Below are 20568 nucleotides of genomic sequence, written 5' to 3' on the forward strand. Positions count from 1 at the left end.
GCATATGGTGAGATTGGCATTACCTCCAGGGAGCCTGGGAAACGGATTTCCCAGTGCCACCAAATGGGGCTCCCCATGCTGGGAAATGGGAGTTCCCGGTGCTCCTTGGATCAGCAACCCCCTTCCTTTCAAGGAATGACCTTAACGCCTTTCTCTGTCCCACAGCCCCCTACATTTTAATCACCTTCCCTTTTCTGTTTGCGGTGATGTTTGGCGATTGTGGCCACGGGACTGTCATGCTGGCCTTTGCTCTCTGGATGGTCAGCAATGAGAAGGCCCTCTTAGCCCAGAAAACTGACAATGAGGTGAGTGGCCTCAGGCAGAACTGTATGCTAATGGCAGCCTTCAAAGGTTTCGCTCCGGGGACAGATTAATTTATTTCCAAACCAGTAATTTGAAGTGGGGATTGGGAAAGGAGAGTGACAATAAGTTCTTCCAAATGGCTCTTCATATACTGTAGGGATAAAGGTAAAGGGACCCCTGACCATTAGGTCCAGTCGTGGCCGACTCTGGGATTGCGGCGCTCATCTCGCTTTACTGGCCGAGGGAGCCGGCGTACAGCTTCCGGGTCATGTGGCCAGCATGACTAAGCCGCTTCTGGCGAACCAGAGCAGCGCACGGAAACGCCGTTTACCTTCCCACCGGAGCGGTACCTATTTATCTACTTGCACTTGATGTGCTTTCCAACTGCTAGGTGGGCAGGAGCAGGGACCGAGCAGCGGGAGCTCACCCCGTCACGGGGATTCGAACCGCCGACCTTCTGATCGGCAAGTCCTAGGCTCTGTGGTTTAACCCACAGCACCACCCGCATCCCACACTGTAGGGATAGGTAACCATTTTCACCCCCCAGGGCCGCATGCCCTTCTGGGCAATGTTACGGGGGCCAGGAGTGGGCGGAGCAACAAATGCAAATTTTTACACAGCAGGCCAGTTTCTACACACAAGGACACTCTTCCCTCCTCCCTCCAGGCAAGCAAGAAGATTACCAGAGTTCAAGGACACTTTCCAATCAGGCCAAAACACACCAGGGGAGCGGAGCTGGGCTAGCGATGGGAAGAGTTTAGAGGGCCAGAAAGTGAGCCCTAGAGGGCCACATTTAGCCTGAGGCTTGCCAGCCCTTGTATGCTGCTCCTGATATTCTCTTTGCCCTGGCAATCGCCCTGTGCAGATCTGGAACACCTTTTTCAGCGGCCGCTACCTGATCCTCCTCATGAGCATCTTCTCCATCTACACCGGCTTCATCTACAATGATTGCTTCTCCAAGTCGTTCAATATATTTGGGTCTTCCTGGTCTGTCCGCCCCATGTACAGCGGCGGGAACTGGACGTAAGTGGCGAGCTGGGTCCTCGTGAGCCAACCTAGATGCTACTCTAAATGTGTGATGGCCACAGAAAACGGCGGCTACTACTACTACTACTACTACTACTACTAATAATTTATTATTTATACCCCGCCCATCTGGCTGGGTTTCCCCAGCCACTCTGGGCTGCTTTCAACAGAATATTAAAATACAATAATCTATTAAACATTAAAAGCTTCCCTGAACTTAAGATGTCTTCTAAAAGTCTGGTAGTTGTTTTTCTCTTTGACATCTGGTGGGAAGGCGTTCCACAGGGTGGGTGTCACTACCAAGAAGGCCCTCTGCCTGGTTCCCTATAACTTGGCTTCTCATAGCAAGGGAACCCCCAGAAGGCCCTCAGCGCTGGACCTCAGTGTCCGGGCAGACGCTCCTTCAGGTATACTGGACCGAGGCCGTTTAGGGCTTTAAAGGTCAGCACCAACACTTTGAATTATGCTTGGAAAAGTATTGGGAGCCAGTGTAGGCCTTTCAAGACCCGTGTTATCTGGTCTCAGTGGCCACTCCCAGTCATCAGTCTAGCTGCCGCATTCTGGATTAGTTGTAGTTTCCAGATCATCTTCAAAGGTAGCCCCACATAGAGTGCATTGCAAATGTACAGTTGTTGTGTCTCCCCTGCCCTTCCACAATGTCTTCTGGAATATTCCTCGGGTCGCAACCATCCTCATTTCCCTGTCCCACACCAGCAGTGTCCAGGGGTGCAGAGCAGGAGCAGAGAAATAGCGAGGGGCAAACTCCCTTTGCCTCAATTCAGAACGGGTTTGGCTAATGCAAAGTGGTTAGCAATGGTTTGGGATTTGGGTTTGGTGTTACTGTTTCTTCAAGCATCAAGCAATGGGGAAAACCCATCTCACTCCTGTGGGCAACCTAAGCAAATCACGTTTCTCTCTTCATCCGTAGGGAAGAAATTGTTCATAAGTCAGATACCCTCCAGCTGGATCCGGCAGTGGCAGGAGTTTTCTCTGGAAACCCCTATCCTTTTGGAATTGATCCGGTAATCAGAACTCCTCCTGCCATTCATCTGGCAGTGGGTCATGGCGGAGGGGTAATCTGTTGGTTGGGCCAATCTAAGATTTCCAGGAAAATAACAGATGGTAGCAAGTAGCAGATTGGGGTAACCAGCTTTGCTTTCTGTGTCTTTTTAACAAATGAAAGATAAGCAGAAATTCAGCAGGTGAAGGGTCTAACCCAGGCATAGGCAAACTCGGCCCTCCAGATGTTTTGGGACTACAACTCCCATCATCCCTAGCTAACAGGACCCAGTGGTCAGGGATGATGGGAGTTGTAGTCCCAAAACATTTGGAGGGTTGAGTTTGCCTATGCCTGGTCTAGCCTTTGCTGCATTGCTGTGCTGGAGAAAAGCTTTTGCTCGTTGAATTTCTATCTGCCACTCAGCTGATCAAAGCATAGCACTGCGTCCATGTCATGCCAGGTCAACTTCTCTTGGAGGCAATTTAGCGAGATGCATTTACTGAGCCTTTCCCAACTTGCCATGGTTGGATTGCAGCTCCCATCAGAGTTGGCAAAACACACCATGTGGTTGTAATGAAATTCAAAGTTTTACTCAGAAATTGTTTGTATTGGAATACACAAATATTTTAGTGCAGGGCAGCTCAGTAACGTACACTTCCCTCACATCCAATTACCTGGGAGGAGCCCCATACGATGCAATGAGACTTAACTCCTGAGTGGACATGTGCATATATTTATTAATGAACTTTCTTCCCTGCCCCTCCCCATAAGGCCTCTATTACAACCACAAAACCATTCGGTCACAACAACGTCAACGTACAGTTAGAAAAGGAAGTGGGGACAGCAAAACTCTTCCAACCAGAACAGAAATAGTACAGATTGAACAAAAGACCTTAATCGCTGAATGCCAGCGGTGAAGTGTTATGTCTTGGGCATGTAAAAAGAAGCTGTGCAACAAAAGTTAGACCCACACCTGTGTGTGGAATGACTTCTGCAATTCAGGGGCTGCCACAGAGAAAACACTCTCCTGGGCTGCCAAGCCCCATGTTTCCAAGGAAATGTCAATCTGCATTCTGCATTAACTGATGCTGGTTAACATTTTAGAAATGGAACAATGGAGTGGCGAATTCCACACACCCCCGGGACATTTTCTTCCCCATATCATTGCTGCCTCCCATCAAAAGAACTCCACCTTGTTGAGGCTATTTGAAGCAAGCAGGAGAGAGCTTCCCAATTGACGTCTTAATGGTGTCGGCCAAGTATCTGGTCACTAGATGGCAGCCTTGGTTGCAAGTAAACCCTCCTCCTTGGAGACCCTTCTAGCGGCAGTCATACAGCGGCAGACTTTGGGTGGCGCTGCATAGGCCTCATCCTGTTTCAGTCCATCAGTCATATTTGCCTATTTCAGCCAGACTGGTCCATAGGTTTACCAAGACACAAACAGTAAAATTGAAAACAGTGGAGAATCATACACGAGGAATATGCATTCAACACTTCCCTTCTCACATTCTCAGTGAATGCTAGGATAACATCCCCAGTGATGGATTGTGTTCAGCATTCGTGGGAAAGGGGCCCTTTGAAGGGAATGTGTGAAGCTAGAGGCAGGCCCTTCTGGTGGCAGTGATCCTGTCAGGATTGGAGGGCGAGTGCGGGCGGTGAGGTCGAGGGGCAGAGATGGGAAGACCTGTCAGTTTCTCTTCTCCCCATTTCTTGCCTTTCTGGTCTTAAATTCAGTTCTCCACATTTCTGAGGCAATTTTGCATTTTTTTTTTTAAAAAGATCTTCACGAAAATCAGTGAGCGTTTTGGTATGAATTTCTCCTCGAAGAGACATTTTTGTATGCAGTTTCAACTCACCTTTTTACAAAGCAATTTCCCCTAACATCATTAATGCAATTTTGACTACTGCATTCATTTTAATACGCACTTTCCTTTAATATATGCAAATATTGGAGACCTGCATCACAAAATTCAGATAAGCGCAAATTTCAAAGCATATCTGTGTTTTGGTTTGTATATTGTTTTGGATTCAGCCAATTTACTTTTAAATGCAAATCAGATTGAATTTCTCCCTAGTTTGGGGCTATGACCCCTCACGGGCATGTACATCTGCAGGGTGTTCTGCCCCCAAACCCAGCTCTCCATTGACCTCACTGCCTCCTCTTCACCCCACTCTATCCCAGTTCTGGAGAGCAGCAGTATTGCTGCCAGAACAGCACTGCTACCACAGCCACCCCATGCTGCTCCCATCTCAGTGTCCAGGATGCAGGGGGTGGCATGGATTGGATGAATGGCACTTCTTTTAAGATTAGAGGGGTAACGCCTTCTGTGTTTATAATCTCGTGGCCTGACAGGCCCTCACTTGCTACTTTCATTATGTTCACATGTCTTCTTTCCTGTTTCTCCAAGATCTGGAACATTGCAAGCAACAAGCTGACATTTTTAAACTCTTACAAAATGAAGATGTCTGTTGTCATGGGAATCACACACATGGTCTTTGGGGTAATACTCAGTCTCTTCAACTACATGTAAGTTTAAATGTCCCGTTCTTAATTCATATGTTGCTTGTTGTAGTATACAACTGTGATTCATTTGTAGGTTTCCTGAACTGGAATCCTTTTTTTGCTGTTCTGCCTTGGAGATCTTGCTGTTTCCCAGGCCCAGCTGCCTTGGTTCTTCATTTGTGATCTCTTTGCTCTCCCTATTTTCATTTGACCATATCTTCAGTGTCCGTATCCCTCATGTAGGAGACTGTTGGGCTTCACTCCTCAGTGTTGCTGAGAGACTGAATTAATTAAACTCTGCCAAGAGACGGTCCCTTAATTACCACTCAAGACTGACCAATATTTTAAGAATGCAGGAAGTAAAGCTACCTTCTTAGTGATTTGGTCAAGGCATCAGATTGGAATAATGACTTGCAGTTTCTGGAGTTTAAAGGCTTTATTCATGCAGGAACTATTTGCAAGATGGGTGGAGATAGGAGATAAATAGCAGACATCTTTTCTGGAGGAATAGCAAACAAGACGACTCAGCTTTTAGGGGTGGAGTTAACTTAAACAGAGAAGTTACAAGAAAATTCTGGCTAGATTGCTACATAAGCAGTGTCCTCTGGTTGTTTAAAACAACACATGCATTAATTAGAACCTTAAGAGAAGGAAGCATACTGCTTTCCTCCAACAGATGCGTCTTCTTCTTAAAAAGAATTACCAGTCTCCATGTTGTTGAGCACTTTCAGGAAGGTGAAAGCCATCCCACCACCAATTATCATCTCATTGACTTGATCCAGCATGTTTTGGGTCAGCTGAATCTTATCTTGAACTTCAGCACTTCCAAGGATTGCTAGGAAGGGTCACTCTGAACTTTCTAGAGCAGCCTTTTTTCAGCCTGGGGTCCCCAGATGTTTCTGAGCTACAGTTCCCTTCATCATTGACCACTGGCCATGCTAGCTAGGAATGATGGGTGTTGTAGTTCAAGAACATTTGGTGACCCAAGGTTGAGAAAAGCTGCTCTAGAGCTTTAGCAAAATATTCAAGTTCTTTCTTTATCAGGAAACCAGCGGCTAAGGGAGCTGGGCATGTTTAGCCTGGAAAAGAGGAGGTTAAGGGGTGATATGATAGCCATGTTCAAATATATAAAAGGATGTCACATAGAGGAGGGAGAAAGGTTGTTTTCTGCTGCTCCAGAGAAGCAGACACGGAGCAATGGATCCAAACTACAAGAAAGAAGATTCCACCTAAACATTAGGAAGAACTTCCTGACAGTAAGAGCTGTTCAACAGTGGAATTTGCTGCCAAGGAGTGTGGTGGAGTCTCCTTCTTTGGAGGTCTTTAAGCAGAGGCTTGACAACCATATGTCAGGAGTGCTCTGATGGTGTTTTCTGCTTGGCAGGGGGTTGGACTCGATGGCCCTTGTGGTCTCTTCCAACTCTATGATTCTATGAGCTTTGAGGTAGATTGAACCCAACCATGGAACTGTGAGCTCTGTGTGCAGATCCGAAAGCACCAATGATAAAATCATCTCCTAGTTTAGAAAGTGATGCTCTGAAATCACCTACCTTTGCTGAATCAGCCTTGATTCAGTATCTTCCCCTTTCCCTTCCTCTTCTGCATGGAATCAGAGGTTTCCCTGAAGAGTGACTGAGCTAGTTTCAGGATCAGAATCAGCTGCTTCCACCTCTGAACCCACACAGTCTTCCAAGAACAAGGCATCCCTATCAAAGTCCTGCGGCTACAGGTTGCAAGGAGAATTTCTCAGGCATAGGAACTCCACCAAATCACCCCAGGTGACTCATCAGTACCACAGACCTATCTCTGTGGTCCAAGCAATGCTTGATGGTTGGGACAGCTGCCCTGATTCTCTGGTGGTTGGTTAATTTGATCTCCTTCATTGGGACATTGAAGTCAACCTGCATGACCATGTGCTTGCCCTTTACGTTCACATTGTCCAGGATGGGCTTAGTAGAGAGACTTTTTCTCAACAGAAGATCCTGGCTCAGTCTTGCTTGACCAAACGATTGCAGCCTCTTCTTCCTTCATTGGGTGCAGGTGAAAAGAGCAATCCTCGTGTCACTTGTTTTCCAAGTACCTTGCAAGATCGGTAGTATCTGGTAGTTTGCAGAAGCAGGATGTTCCTATCTTGGCTGGCCACGGTCTGATGTATTACAACAGAAGCGCCTAGGAAGCGATCTGCCTAATCTTGGTTTCCTGTTTTTACTGACTGTTAGAAACAGTTGCACTAGACTTCATTTAAGCTGGCAAAAAGTGAGAGCAAGGCATATGTGGGGGGGGGGGGAACCATTGATTATAGATGTATGTAAAGCTTACACTCAATCAAGAAAACTGGATTGTAATTTTATTTCAAGATCAAATCAGTATTATTTTGATCGGTTGTCGTGGGGCTCCTAAAAGGCCCATAGGCTGGTGTCTTCTCTGCCTATTTAGTAATCTGGCACTGTCTGGTGGCTTCACCTTACCAGAATAAACCAACTGGTGATTTAATATGGCCCGATTGTCCTCCTTCCTTCCACATCATCCTGTAAATCAGCTTTCTCCAACATGCTGCCTTCTAGATGTTGTAGGGCTACAACTCCCACCATCAGCTCCATCTAGAATAACCAATAGCCAAGAGGAATGATGGGAGGAGTCCAACAATGTCTGGAGGACACCACACTGTGGGAAGCTGCTGCAAACTCTCTTCGCTTCCACGCTGATGTTTTTTCCCTCTCTTGGCTCCTGTCTTCCCAGTTATTTCAGGCAAGTCCTCAACATCATCCTGCAGTTCATCCCACAGATGATTTTCATCCTCTGCCTGTTTGGTTACCTGGTTTTCATGATCATTTTCAAGTGGTGCCAATACGGTGTTGCTGATGCCCAAGACGCCCCAAGCATCCTCATCCATTTTATCAACATGTTTCTGTTCAGTTACAGCGATGAGACAAATGCTCCTCTGTATGTGCATCAGGTATGGTCTCCTTTCTCTTTTGCTAGGAACTTTGTTATTGAGGAAGTACACTTTAGCCAAGCCTAGAGTTTTATATACTAACCTTTTTTTTAAATAACGGGGGGTGGGTGGGTAGGTGGGTTCACAAATTAAGATAAAATTCTGGCTGAGACTGACGGGAGTTTTAGTCTAAAGTATTTGAGGGGCACCTGGTTTGGAAGACTGGTTTAGGGTTATTTTTGCCTATTTGTCATGGACTAAGGAGGATTCAGAGTCCAATGTAGCTTAGGGCTGCTAGATTTTCCTGGACATTACTGAGATTTCAAAGGCGGAATTGATGTCCAGGGGGAATTTCTGAAAGGAGGTGCTTTGTCCTGGATCCTAGGCTATTGAAAAATTGTGGGGTTTTTTGCGTTTTTGTAAAAAGAAGAAGAAGAAAAGCTGCTGGTTTTCATTTTTTCGAAATATGGCCACCCTAATGTAGCTGTGTGTGTTGGAAACGGTATGTTTTCATGCCGTAGAGCCCTGGATCTGCCAGTACTGGAAAAGGGGTTCTTGCCTTATAAAAACGAGATGTTGAGAAAGCAGGCAAGCAGAGACTTCAGGTGAAACAGATAAACTTCATTTTGTTCAGAAAGCTTAATCTCAGAGTAATGAAAATGAGAACAAAACAACCCAGCCCGTTTCACAACAGACTTCTATGTGCCCTGTAAATGGCACAGAATCACTCAGTTCCAGGTTACAAATTAAAAGTACATACATGAGCTTGCAAGTAGCAGGTTGGCAAGTGCTCTTGATTTATGAGCACGCTCTTGAGGAAGGAGAATACAGGCAGCATGTGTGGCAAACCATCTTAAATCAAAAGCACAGTTTGAAAGTTGCGAAACATTTCCCCAAAGAGTCCTAATTAATCATGTTGGTAAGGCAGCTTCAACGTTCAGTGGTTTCCCAGGATATGTTTCTGTTTCTCAAATAGCAATTTCACTGATCTTCAGCCAGAATGCTTGAGTTTTTCAGAACACATAGGGCCATTTCTTTTAACAAAACCGTATTGCCAAATTATAACTCCTTCCCTCAAGGTAAAATAAACTTCCTTACATGGGTCTCATCTGCACCATACATTTAAAGCAGTATCATACCACTTTAAACAATCATGGTTCACACACCCCAAGAATCCTGGGAACTGTAGTGTGTTAGGAGACCCCTATTTCCCTCCAGACCTACAATTCCCAGAGTTCCCTGGCAAGAGGGGTCAAGTGTTAAACCACTCAGAATTGGAGCTCTCGGTGAGCCAGTGTGTTATTTTCCAATATCACAGCAGAATTGCATTTTTGAAAAAAAGATAATTGACACCGAATTTTCCTTTAAGCAGGTGTGGGTGGGTGGTGTGTATTGCTTATCTAACTATCTCATTTCCTTCCTTCCTTGTAGCAAGAAGTACAAACCTTCCTGGTAATTTTTGCCCTGATTTCTGTTCCTTGGATGCTTTTGATTAAACCTTTCATCCTCCGAGCCAATCACCAGAGAGCTCAGCGTATGGTAAGAATAAAGGTCTCTTGAGACATTTGGCCTCCTGGCTAGAGGTAAAGGCAATCTTGGGTTGAGTGAGATGAGCTGAAGATTCTGTAGCAAAGATTTGCAGAGCTCATGGTTTGCAAGTCATTACAAAACCAGGTTCTGAAAGCACTGAATTGGAGAACTGGAAGAAACCTTGTAATTCAACTAATCCAACCCCTTTCCAGTGGAGGGAATCTGCTGCTACAGCATCTGCGATAGGTGATCAACCAGACTGATTGGAATTGGAAAGAGGATATATCAGTTACCGTATTTTTTGCTCTATAAGACTCACTTTTTCCCTCCTAAAAAGTAAGGGGAAATGTGTGTACGTCTTATGGAGTGAATGTAGGCTGCGCAGCTATCCCAAAAGCCAGAACAGCAAGAGGGATTGCTGCTTTCACTGCGCAGTGATCCCTCTTGCTGATCTGGCTTCTGAGATTCAGAATATTTTTTTTCTTGTTTTCCTCCTCCAAAAACTAGGTGCGTCTTGTGCGTCTTATAGAGCGAAAAATACAGTATACTAATCTTCTAGACACCCAACGTGTGTGGATTAACAACAAAGGAAAAACGGCTGGCGCCTGTTTCTAAAACACAGGGGTTTGCAATCCCTCCAGCAGCAGAAAGCCCCATTAGCAGAGTTAAAACTCACAAGTTTATGCAGCAGCGTAGCTTCAGTAATATATAGGCTACCCATTGAGGTGGTCTTAGCTGAAAAATGGTAGCTCGACCAATAGCTATCCAATAAACTTCATTTTTGAACAAAAGGCTGAGTCCGCTTCTCTAACTTCCTAGGCAGTCCGCTCTTGCTCATATAAAAAGCAGCTTTCTGAATTCAGTCCATTTGAAAACTATTATAATGCAACCCAAACATTAAACCACTGGAAGAGACTTGCTAACAAGTGCCTGGTTCCCCTCCAACCCACCCCGCCACAATATATGCAGTATTAATTTCTTAGATGGGTGGTGATTTCATTCAAAGATTATTTTCACTGCCCTGTAATTCATTGTTTCGCTATCTGAAGTACATTTAGACATTCCCCATAGCAACTGACTACTAATGAGCCCATTTGTCAGCCAAAGCCTTATTCAATAATCAGAACCTTTTTTGTAGCTTGTTAAGATGTGAAATTGATGTCTGGTAAAAATTTTGACAGTGAGGCGACAGAAAAATGGATTGCCTGATGCATATATATAGAAATAGGTTGATTACTATGCAATCAAAGGATCTCTTTAAACCAGGACTGGGGAGCCTCAGACTCAGGGGGCCAAATAAGAACCTCCTGTTTCCTCTATCTAGCTCTCAGGTTTCTCCTCAGGAGACCTTCTCCAGACCTAGCTTGACTGCTTCTGCCTGACTGCCGTGTGTGTGTGTGTGTGTGTGTGTGTGTGTGTGTGTGTGTGTGTTGAAAGCTCTTGTCTTTGAGGAGCTGTAATGTAGCCAGCTGTACTGAGGTAAGAACTGAAACCTGAAAGAGCGTCTCCACCCCCATTGTTCAGCCCAGACACTAAGGTCCAGCTCCGAGGGCCTTCTGGCAGTTCCCTCACTGTGAAAAGTGAGGTTACAGGGAACCAGGCAGAGGGCCTTCTCAGTGGTGGCGCCGCCCTGTGGAACGCCCTCCCATCAGATGTCAAGGAAATAAACAACTATCTGACTTTTAGAAGATATCTGAAAGCAGCCCTGTTTAGGGAACTTTTTAATGTTTGATCTTTTATTGTGTTTTTAATATTCTGTTGGGAGCTGCCCAGAGTGGCTGGGGAAACCCAACCAAATGGGCGAAGTATAAATAATAAATTATTATATTATTATCCATTGCCCACCCTACCCCTGGCAGGCAGGTCCTGGAAGCTTGACCACAAGAATTAGGGGGCCTTGGGCTGAATGGGGGTACCAATCTGTGATTTAAACGAAATATTATTATTTTAAAAAACTATTTCTGCAATAAAACCTTTTGCTGGGTCTGCTTTTTTTGGAGTACACTGACTAAAGCCGTTCTGTGTTTTGCTTCTCTTAAGCTGGCTTCACCTGAGCTGTCGGAGAGCCCCACCGGGGACATTGAGGTGGAGATCATTAAGTCTGACTATCCTAAGAAGCCAGTCCAAGAAGACCACAGTGATGGCGGTCACCATGGCGGGCATGAAGACCATGAGGAAGAGGTAGGGGCAACCAAAAGTAGGGGAGGAAGAGGTAGGGCTGGAGAAACTCCCCTGTGGAGGGGAAAAAACATGGTTTCTGCATTTTGAGGCTTTTTAGTCAAGAAGAAAGAGATGCAGGAAATTATTTACGCTGTGGAGAAAGTGAATTGGGAGAGGTTTTGTTTTTCCCCCTCCCTCATAGCACTAGAACCCGGGGTCCTCCACTGAAGCCGATTGTACTGTTTTACATATATTCAGTAAAACAATGAACATTAATAAACCAACCATGCACTGATGTACAGTTACTAACATGAGATTGCATTTGTTTTGTTTTGTTTTTTGTTTATCAATGCCGGATGAAGCTGATTAATGTGAGCTTCAGAACAGACAAAAGGAGCCGGCTCTTCACATAGCATGTAGACCACTTTCAGCCAAAATGTTTGAAGAATTGTGTGCAGAGGTTATATGGCATCACTGTCAAGTGGCCGTTACCCTGTATGTATATCTATATAGCTAGAGATATACAAGCAGACACTAGCAGCTTTGTCTCCAACGTTGCTCAGGAATTCTAACACACACACAATTGCAGATTTGAAAGGGTCTGTCTTAATTCAACATGGTGTCCAGTTGGATCCAAATGTAGATGAAAAGTCAACAGCATTCGTGTGATTAAAGAATGAAGGGAGCATTGGTAGCAGGTGCTCTGTTTGAGAAACAAATCCAAAATATTTAGGGGAGAACCGGTTATGTAGTTTTTGTTTTTTGTTTTTATTACATTTTAGTAATACAGAAAAAGAAAAAGAAATGCACCCTACTGGTGCAAAAATAAGGCTACTATTAACATACACATACAGGTAAATACTGCTCACCCCCTTATCTTCCCACCACCACACCCTTTGACCCCCCACTCCACAACTTCTCAACTTCCTTATCTTATAGATTTGATACTATCATTGCAATTTTTAAATTTTGATCTCATTATGACATTCCTAATTAATATTTTCTACTTTACTTCTTTAATCTAGGCATATTAACATATTCTTTCTTGAACAGTGTTTGTCCATATATTCTTCGAAACATTGCCATTCTGATCTGAGTCTTCTTATCTACTCAGTTAGCTTTGCCGTTTCTATAAATCGACTTACTTTGTATAGCCAGTTTTCTTTTTTGGGTATTAGTTTGCTCTTCCATTTGCTGGCATATACTATCCTGGCGGCTGCTGTAGCATATAAGAAAATTCCTTTCTTTTTCTGTGTATGTCTTTTCCCAAAAGCCTCTGGTTTCTTTTGTAAAGATTTTGTAAAGATTTTTTTGAGTTCTTCATGAATCATACCCCAGTAGGTCTTGGTTTTTTCACAGCTCCACCAGATATGGAACAATGTTCCTTCCATTTTCCACATTTCCAGCATAAATTAGACTTTTGTTTATAAATTTTGGCAAGCTTTGATGGTGTTAGGTACCACCTGAAACACGTTTTCTTGAAATTCTCTTTTATGGTGTAGCAAGCGGTGAACCTAATATCTATACCCCAGAGCCACTGTTCCAAATATATCGTATGGCCGATGTCTTGAGACCACTTTACCATCACCTCTTTAACTACTTCTTCTTGTAGGTCCCAATCTAATAATAGATTGTAAACCTAATGTTTTCTTATTGCTTTTCAATAGTACATTGTGCAATTTCGATTTTTCTGTGCCAAATCCTCGGTTATGTAGTTCTTTGGGTGCTCCTGGCCACAATATAGATGTCATTTTTTCCCTTTAAAATCTCTTTCAGTTCAACTTTGGAGACATCTTTGTTCACCAGGCTATTCACACCATCGAATATTGCCTGGGTTGCATTTCCAACACAGCTTCCTACCTTCGGCTCTGGGCGCTGAGCTTGGCTCATGCACGTGAGTTTTTCATTTGTGGTGTTCCCTGTGTTTTACGTCTCTGAATCGCAGAGTTGGAGGGGAGCCTGACGATCATCTAAACCAACCCCTTGAAGTGCAGGAATATGCAGTTGTCCCTTACAGGGATTCAACCTTCTTTTGGCATGGGATGAGAGAATACTAATACTAGGCATCTCTGCAGAGTAGGTGTTGGGAACCTGGTAACTACTAGGCATAGCTGGACTCCGCTTCCCATCAGCCCTTGATGAAACTCAGTCCAACAACATCTGGAGGGCCACAGGTTCCTCATCCCTCCCAGAGATTATTTGAACCACCAGCAGATAATTAGGAACTCAGTGACAATGTACAAGGAAGGTCATACTGCATTCAACTAAGTTTTACTCGGAATAGAGTCACTGCCATGAATGGATCTAACTTACCCATGTTCATTAATTTCAACAGGTCTACTCTAAGCAAAGCTTAGTTGAATACCACACACTGGCGCATTTAAGCTAAAAGTGAGCCAAAAGATGGGGAGTGTTTTTTCAACGTTTTGGGCATTGCCAAGAAAACACCACCACCCTTCTGGGGCAATTTGGTGGGCCTTGTATTGAGAGGAGGTGACAAAGTTCACCCACATAGTCTGAGGGTGATCAGTGGTCCAGCTGACTGAGTTCAACCAAATGACTGACACAGGCAGCAGTGCCCTCGCTCGGAGTTGGCTTTGTTTGCTCTTGGTGATGTCATTGGAAAGCCAGTTCTGATCAGTTACAGAGCTGCGATGCCATCACGTTCAATATTGGTTGGGCGCACTTTTTAAGAACAGAGCCCTAGACAGGAAAAATAACGGCACTGATTCATCAACAAAGAAAGTAGAAAGTGGCAGTGAATTTCAGATATTGTTGTATTACAAAGGTTGAAGCTCCATCCACTGTTAGCATGTGGCCCTTCCAGAAAGGAATGCTGCCCTCTGGCTAAAACAGGTTCTGGCCTTCAAGGTGGTGGGGGGAACAGAGGGGAGCTGTGACTTACTCTTACTAGGGGGATCTCCTGCCTGAATGGTCTTTAATGTCTTGCTGTTCATGGCTGTTTCTTGTGTGACATTTGCCTCTGTAATCTCTTCCCCCCCAATGTGGTGTAGTGGTTAAGAGTGGTAGACTCGTATTCTGGTGAACCGGGTTCGCGTCTCCGCTCCTCCACATGCAGCTGCTGGGTGACCTTGGGCCAGTCACACTTCTCTGAAGCCTCTCAGCCCCACTCACCTCACAGAGTGTTTGTTGTGGGGGAGGAAGGGAAAGGAGAATGTTAGCCCCTTTGAGACTCCTTCGGGTAGTGAGAAAGCGAGATATCAAATCCAAACTCCTCTTCTTCTCCAGAGCTCTCAGAGGTCCTCTGGGGCCAGGTGCTGATCATCTCATTCCACTCCAGTGGCAACTGGATAGGACTCATCGTAATCTTTGTCCTCTTTGCCGTCTTTGCTGCTCTGACTGTAGCCATTTTACTGATCATGGAGGGCCTCTCTGCCTTCCTGCATGCCCTGAGACTTCACTGGTAGGTAACCTGGGTGCATTTGAGTAGGAAAAGGGTTGACAAAGAAATAACAAAAGGAAATCATTTGCAAATGTATCGCTACAGGTTCCCCACATTCCCAGTCGGCTCAGTGATACTCTCCTACAGGAGAGAACTTGGGAGAGTTGTGGTGCTTCTTGAAACGCTTAGTTTATTTACAATTATACAAGTTGAGCATAGGCGGAGGTGATCAGTGATACACATTCCTACCAAGGAGTAGATCTGCTACCTTATATCGGATCTCCAGAGAGAGACACCTACATCACAAAGAGGCTTCTAGCCTTTAGATCACAGCTCATTTGTTCTGGGATTGGGGGGGGATTTGATTCAGTTCTCATTTAAAGGCGAAAGACAGTGTTTTAATGGATGCATTGTTCTGATCTTCTCTTTTCAAAAATGAAAAAAAATGCTTAACTATTTCCTTTTGTAAGCCACTTTGATTGCTGTTTAATAGAAAAGTAGGATAGAAATACAGTGTTACCTCGGGTTAAGTACTTAATTCATTCCAGAGGTCCGTTCTTAACCTGAAACTGTTCTTAACCTGAAGCACCACTTTAGCTAATGGGGCCTCCTGCTGCCACCACACAATTTCTGTTCTTATCCTGAGGTAAAGTTCTTAACCTGAGGTACTATTTCTGGGTTAGCGGAGTCTGTAACCTGAAGCATATGTAACCCAAGGTACCACTGTAATAAACTTGACCAGTGGTCCACAGACCTCAGGGGGTCTGTGTAACTCACCCAGTGGGTCTGTGGCACCATTCACATAACAAAAACTACCATAGCGATAGGTAGGGGGTCCATGGTTTGGCTTTTGAAAACAAAGGGCTGGCTGTACTTGGCTAATTGAGAACCGCTGAATTAGATTAAACTAACCACTCACTGAACACAGAACCCTGTTTATTTGACATGCCTTTCTTTCCCCTTCCATTAGGGTGGAGTTCCAGAACAAATTCTATTCTGGGGCAGGATATGCATTTGTACCATTCTCCTTTAAAGCCATCATAGAACGAACAGAAGACTGAAGCCCACTTAGAGCATGGAGATCTAAAACTTTGAAGATTGCTTCTCCTCCTCCTCCTAACTCTCAAGATTAGCTTCCTCCTCCTCCAGCCACATGGGAAAGTTGTTCAGCTTCAGGAATACTCCACAATATTTCCCTCTATAAACAATTGTTAAAAAAAAAATTGGGAGTCAGTGGTTTATTTAAAAAGATGTACCACCCAAGGTTTCTTTCACCTCTGCACTCATTTTGTTCAATGTCACTCTGCTCCATGTGAAAGGAATCTGCAATTTGGACCTAGCAAATTCATAAACAAGTTTATGTTCCATTTCAGATTGCAGGTATGTAGACACACACGATTGGATTCTCCTCCATACCAACATGGGACTGGACCATCTACATCAGCGGTTCTCAACCTGTAGGCCCTCCCATCATCCCTGATCTCTGGCCTTATTAGCTAGGGGTGATGGGAGTTGTAGTTCAACAACATCTGGGGACCCACAGGTTGAGAAAGGCTGGTCTACATAAAAGACTAAGGGCCAAGGATATGTTGCAATGGAGTTTCATGTTTGGAGCCCCTGTTGAAATTTTCTTTCTGTAAAAAGCAGCTGCAAGGTCAGGGCATATGGGGGATAGTGACTGACCCTCCCCAACAGTGACACAGATCCTCACCCACCCTTGGGGATCCATTAGCCACATGGGACTTAAATATTTCAGCCTGCAAGCTTTTCCCTCTGTGAGTAATCACAATTGGATGACTGTGCTTCCATGCTAGGGGGTCTGATCCAAATTGGGATCCCCTCCAGCGAGTCCCCATAGCTGCTTTTACAAAATAATAAAAGCATTGAGGCTTCAAAAGAGGCAGCTCCCAATGCAATATGTAGTTTGGCCCTTAATATCAGGGGAAAGCATTCTAGCCTAGCCCTTGCCCACCCTGCCAGTTTTCAAGCTGCAGGGCACATTTGTTGTATAGAGGAGCATTTAAGCATCTAAGCTCCCTTCTGTATTCTGAAGTGGTACAGCCCAGGCATAGATTTGCCATCTCAATGAGAACTAGGACCTTGGTTTCTGCAAATGTAATACTTCCCAACTTTGCTGCGCAACACGCTTTTCTGCTGTGCCACACCCAGCCAGGAGGCAGACTTGTGTTGATGCCTCCTATAGATTTTGGCTCCCCAAAATCCAGTAATAACATGCACTTCTGGTTAGCAAGGGATGCTAGGGAACTCTGCTACAAATTGAAATGGCTGGTGGATTTGCATTTCTGCTGGATGATTTAATGGCAACTGGCCAATTTCATTGAGAGTTCAGAAATCCATTCCTTGCACAGCAGGATTCAGGAGTACAGTATATGCAGATGAAGCCTGTGTTGCATTGACATCAATGTGTCATGTCATGCAAGGACAGAGCAATCCAGTGCATGCTTTTCTGGCATTGTAGGTTGCTGCACAAGGCTTGCTCAGACAGAGAACACCTGGCTGGTGTCATAGGTGATGCTGTTAGAGCATCTTGCTGGTCCAGGAGGCATTTGTACATGCCCATCATAGCCTACAATGCTTGTTAAGCATCTGGAGAGCTCAGTAAAACCCGCTGTGCCTTGGGGAGTTCTGCAGAAGAAACGGTCAATCTAGAATCTCAAGCAGGTTATGGAAAGTTCATAAAAGGCTAGGCCTGCAGAATCTTTTCCAGAGTGGAACCAGGTGGCTTTAGCCATATCTAGTGCTTAGGTTATAGTTGCTTGACTTCTATAGCTAAGTAATTGCATAGACTAGAAACAAGCTCAGAAGTTGCAGCTTTCCCTGCTGTTGGGCTGCAATGATAGAAGAAGCAACCTGCCAATATTCTCCCTTCTGCATAATTCTTAAAGGCACATAAAACCTTTACTATATTTCCATTAGACAAGGATGAGGAACTTGTATCCTAGGCTTGCCATAGTTGTTTTTTTTGGGGGGGGGGGACAAAGTTGTTGAGCTTTTTATGTAAAAATCTGAAAGCAAAACTGAAGCTCCTGCCAACCTAGCAGTTCGGAAGCATGCAGTGCAAGTAGATAATCAGGTACCGCTCCAACAGGAGGGTAAATGGTGTTTCCATGTGCTCTGGTTCGCCAGAAGCGGCTTAGTCATGCTGGCCACATGACCCGGAAGCTGTACGCTGGCTCCCTCGGCCACTAAAGCGAGATGAGCGCAGCAACCCCACAGTCATCCGCGACTGGACCTAACAGTCAGGGGTCCCTTTACCTTTGCTCCTAGGTCTACAGCTAACAGACGTCTATCTTTCATTTCCTGCTCTTCCACAGACTAGCGTACAGTTAGGGATCCAGGGATCCCCTCTCATTTGAAGCCCTCTCTTCATAATATTTATGGCATCTGGTGGTAACACACATGAACTATTATGTGGCATGTTGAAACCCATTGACAAAAACCAAGGGCTGCAGCAAGCCATTACTTCTCTACTCACACAATAATTCTGTGTGGATATAGCTTCATATCCTAGTGTTAAACTTTTATTGCTCCATGGAAGACAGTTGTTGAAACGTCCTATGTATTTTCATTAGAAAGCCAAAACTGCTTGTTCATTGATTTGGTAGCATAAATGAATAAATTGCTCAAAACCAACTCAGGTGTGGCTGTCTCTCTTGCCAACTCATGAAGATTTTACCCCCCAAAAGCATGTTTAGATACTGAAGTTGATCAGGTTACCAAATGGCCAGTAATCCTCTTACAAGATCACATTTCTTTATCCTGGCAACTGAAGAACACAAACAGGATTCAGGAATGACTGAGTGTTTTCAGCATGTAAACATAACTTCATTGTAAGAACCTGCATATTATCTTAATTGTTCCACAGCTTAACATTAAACTAGCTGGAGATTTTCCCACACATCACCATGAGGAACAGTCTGATCTGGATCATAAACTATTAAATGTAGATGTAAAGAAGAGGACTTACCAGCTGCAGACCAGAAACAAATACTTCCTCTCTTCTCTTCCCTCTTTGAATAAGATAAATCAATAGCCCTATTGCACCTGAAAGACAAACACATTTATAACCAACTTAAGGTGCTGCAAGATTCAGTCTATCACAGTCAACCCTCTGGAAACTGTTTTATACGGGATTAGCGCTTTTATAAAGTGCCACATAATATTTGTTGCATACTTGCAATAAATGAACTGTTCAGTGTGGCAGCACCTTTTTTTTAGAACTCCCTGCATAACAATATTAGACAGGGCCTTCATTATACTGTTTTCGATGTCTGCTAAAAACTTCATTTAAGCAAGCCTACTCAACCATTGCATTTTATTATGTACATTTGTTTTTAAAGCCTGTTGACTTTATCTACGGGTGGGATTCAGTTTATTATTCCTGTTAGTGGGAGCCCATGCAAAGAATTCTGCTAGTGCCATGTAGCTTTCCCTTCTCCCCTTGTGTGTCCCCAGGGCCCCTCAAAATTGGATCCAGGTGGGACCCCAAAAAGAGCATGGCAGGGAGAGGGCAGATTGTTCCGTCTGTGAAGCTGAAAAGCTTGTGTTGATGGAATAACTATCCACAGCGCTTTGTTGAATTCCTCCCTGTATTTATTGGGTGTTACCCAACTAGGTTTTACTCAAAGCAGACCTATTGAACTTAATAGACCTACCTTAGTAATGTTCATCCATTTCGATGGGTCTACTCTACGTAGTTGAATACCACTCATTATGCCTTCACAAGTCTGGTTTTGTTGATATCTTCCATATTTTATACCATTTCATGTGAACTTATTTAGTAAGCTGTATATAAATCTTGCTAAATAAACGTGGAACAGTTGAAGCTGCTTTATACCGAATCAGAATCAATATTGTCTACACTGGCTGGCAGCTAACCAGACCTCCTGCCGCCACCTAAATCTTTGGGAAAGCCAACGAACCGGGTGGTCAGGTAGCAGGTCTAAAAGGGCTTCATTCTTCCATGCTGTCCCTCTGTTCTCGATCGATATCCCTGATCTTCCGGAACACAATCTGCAAAGAAGAAATATCACACAAAGGGGGTAGAAAGGCAGAGTGAAAAGGGATGTCCCATTTCTGTTATCTGAGCTGATGCCCTGCATGCTGGATCGTTCATGAATGATACAGGAACATAGCAACCTGCCTTATACTGAAACAGACCATGGAGACATCTAGCTCAGTTTTGCCTACACTGGCTGGCAGGAGCTCCCCAGGGTTTCAGGTAATGGACATCCCCAGCCCTACCTGGTGATGTCAGGGATTGAACCAGAGGCCTTTTGCACATCCAGAGTAAGGATGGGGGATAAATTTTATTTGGATTTATTAACTTTACACTTTCTGGAACAATACAAAAATGGAAACATAGCCGTCCTTTGAAGTTCGCGCTTCTCTGAATTTTGTGGTGCAAAATTTAGCTGCAATCCTGTATCTGCCCTGTAGTTTCTTAGGGAATACTGTGTTTTGATGTGCATTCCACCCGCCCCCCAAAGCAGCTTTGATCCAAATTGAGCAAAACAAAAAGCTAGCAGCATTTTAAGCCAGTAATGTGTACACAGGGACACAGATGGTGCTGTGGTCTAAACCACTGAGCCTCTTGGGCTTGCCGATCAGAAGGTCAGCAGTTCAAATCCCTGCAATAGGGTGAGCTCCCATTGCCCAGTCCCAGCTCCTGCCAACCTAGCAGTTTG

The 20568-nt window shown here is 44.4% G+C and overlaps 1 protein-coding gene across 2 annotated transcripts in view; it reads left to right on the top strand.

Moving 5' to 3' along the window:
• The window catches only part of ATP6V0A4 (ATPase H+ transporting V0 subunit a4), a 35722-nt gene extending 19101 nt beyond the window's left edge, over positions 1 to 16621 (top strand). For both annotated transcript variants that reach the window (XM_083574199.1, XM_083574200.1), the window contains 10 exons: positions 166 to 305; positions 1169 to 1326; positions 2258 to 2351; positions 4738 to 4856; positions 7572 to 7788; positions 9199 to 9306; positions 11338 to 11478; positions 13234 to 13351; positions 14707 to 14881; positions 15831 to 16621. In XM_083574199.1, the coding sequence (XP_083430325.1) occupies positions 166 to 305; positions 1169 to 1326; positions 2258 to 2351; positions 4738 to 4856; positions 7572 to 7788; positions 9199 to 9306; positions 11338 to 11478; positions 13234 to 13351; positions 14707 to 14881; positions 15831 to 15921 (1361 nt within the window). In that variant the 3' untranslated portion in view covers positions 15922 to 16621. The remainder of the gene's footprint in view (positions 1 to 165; positions 306 to 1168; positions 1327 to 2257; positions 2352 to 4737; positions 4857 to 7571; positions 7789 to 9198; positions 9307 to 11337; positions 11479 to 13233; positions 13352 to 14706; positions 14882 to 15830) is intronic.
• Positions 16622 to 20568: the final 3947 nt, after the last annotated feature.

The sequence above is a fragment of the Podarcis filfolensis genome (genome assembly GCF_964270895.1).
Source record: "Podarcis filfolensis genome assembly, chromosome: 10".
NCBI classification, from domain to species: Eukaryota; Metazoa; Chordata; class Lepidosauria; order Squamata; family Lacertidae; genus Podarcis; species Podarcis filfolensis.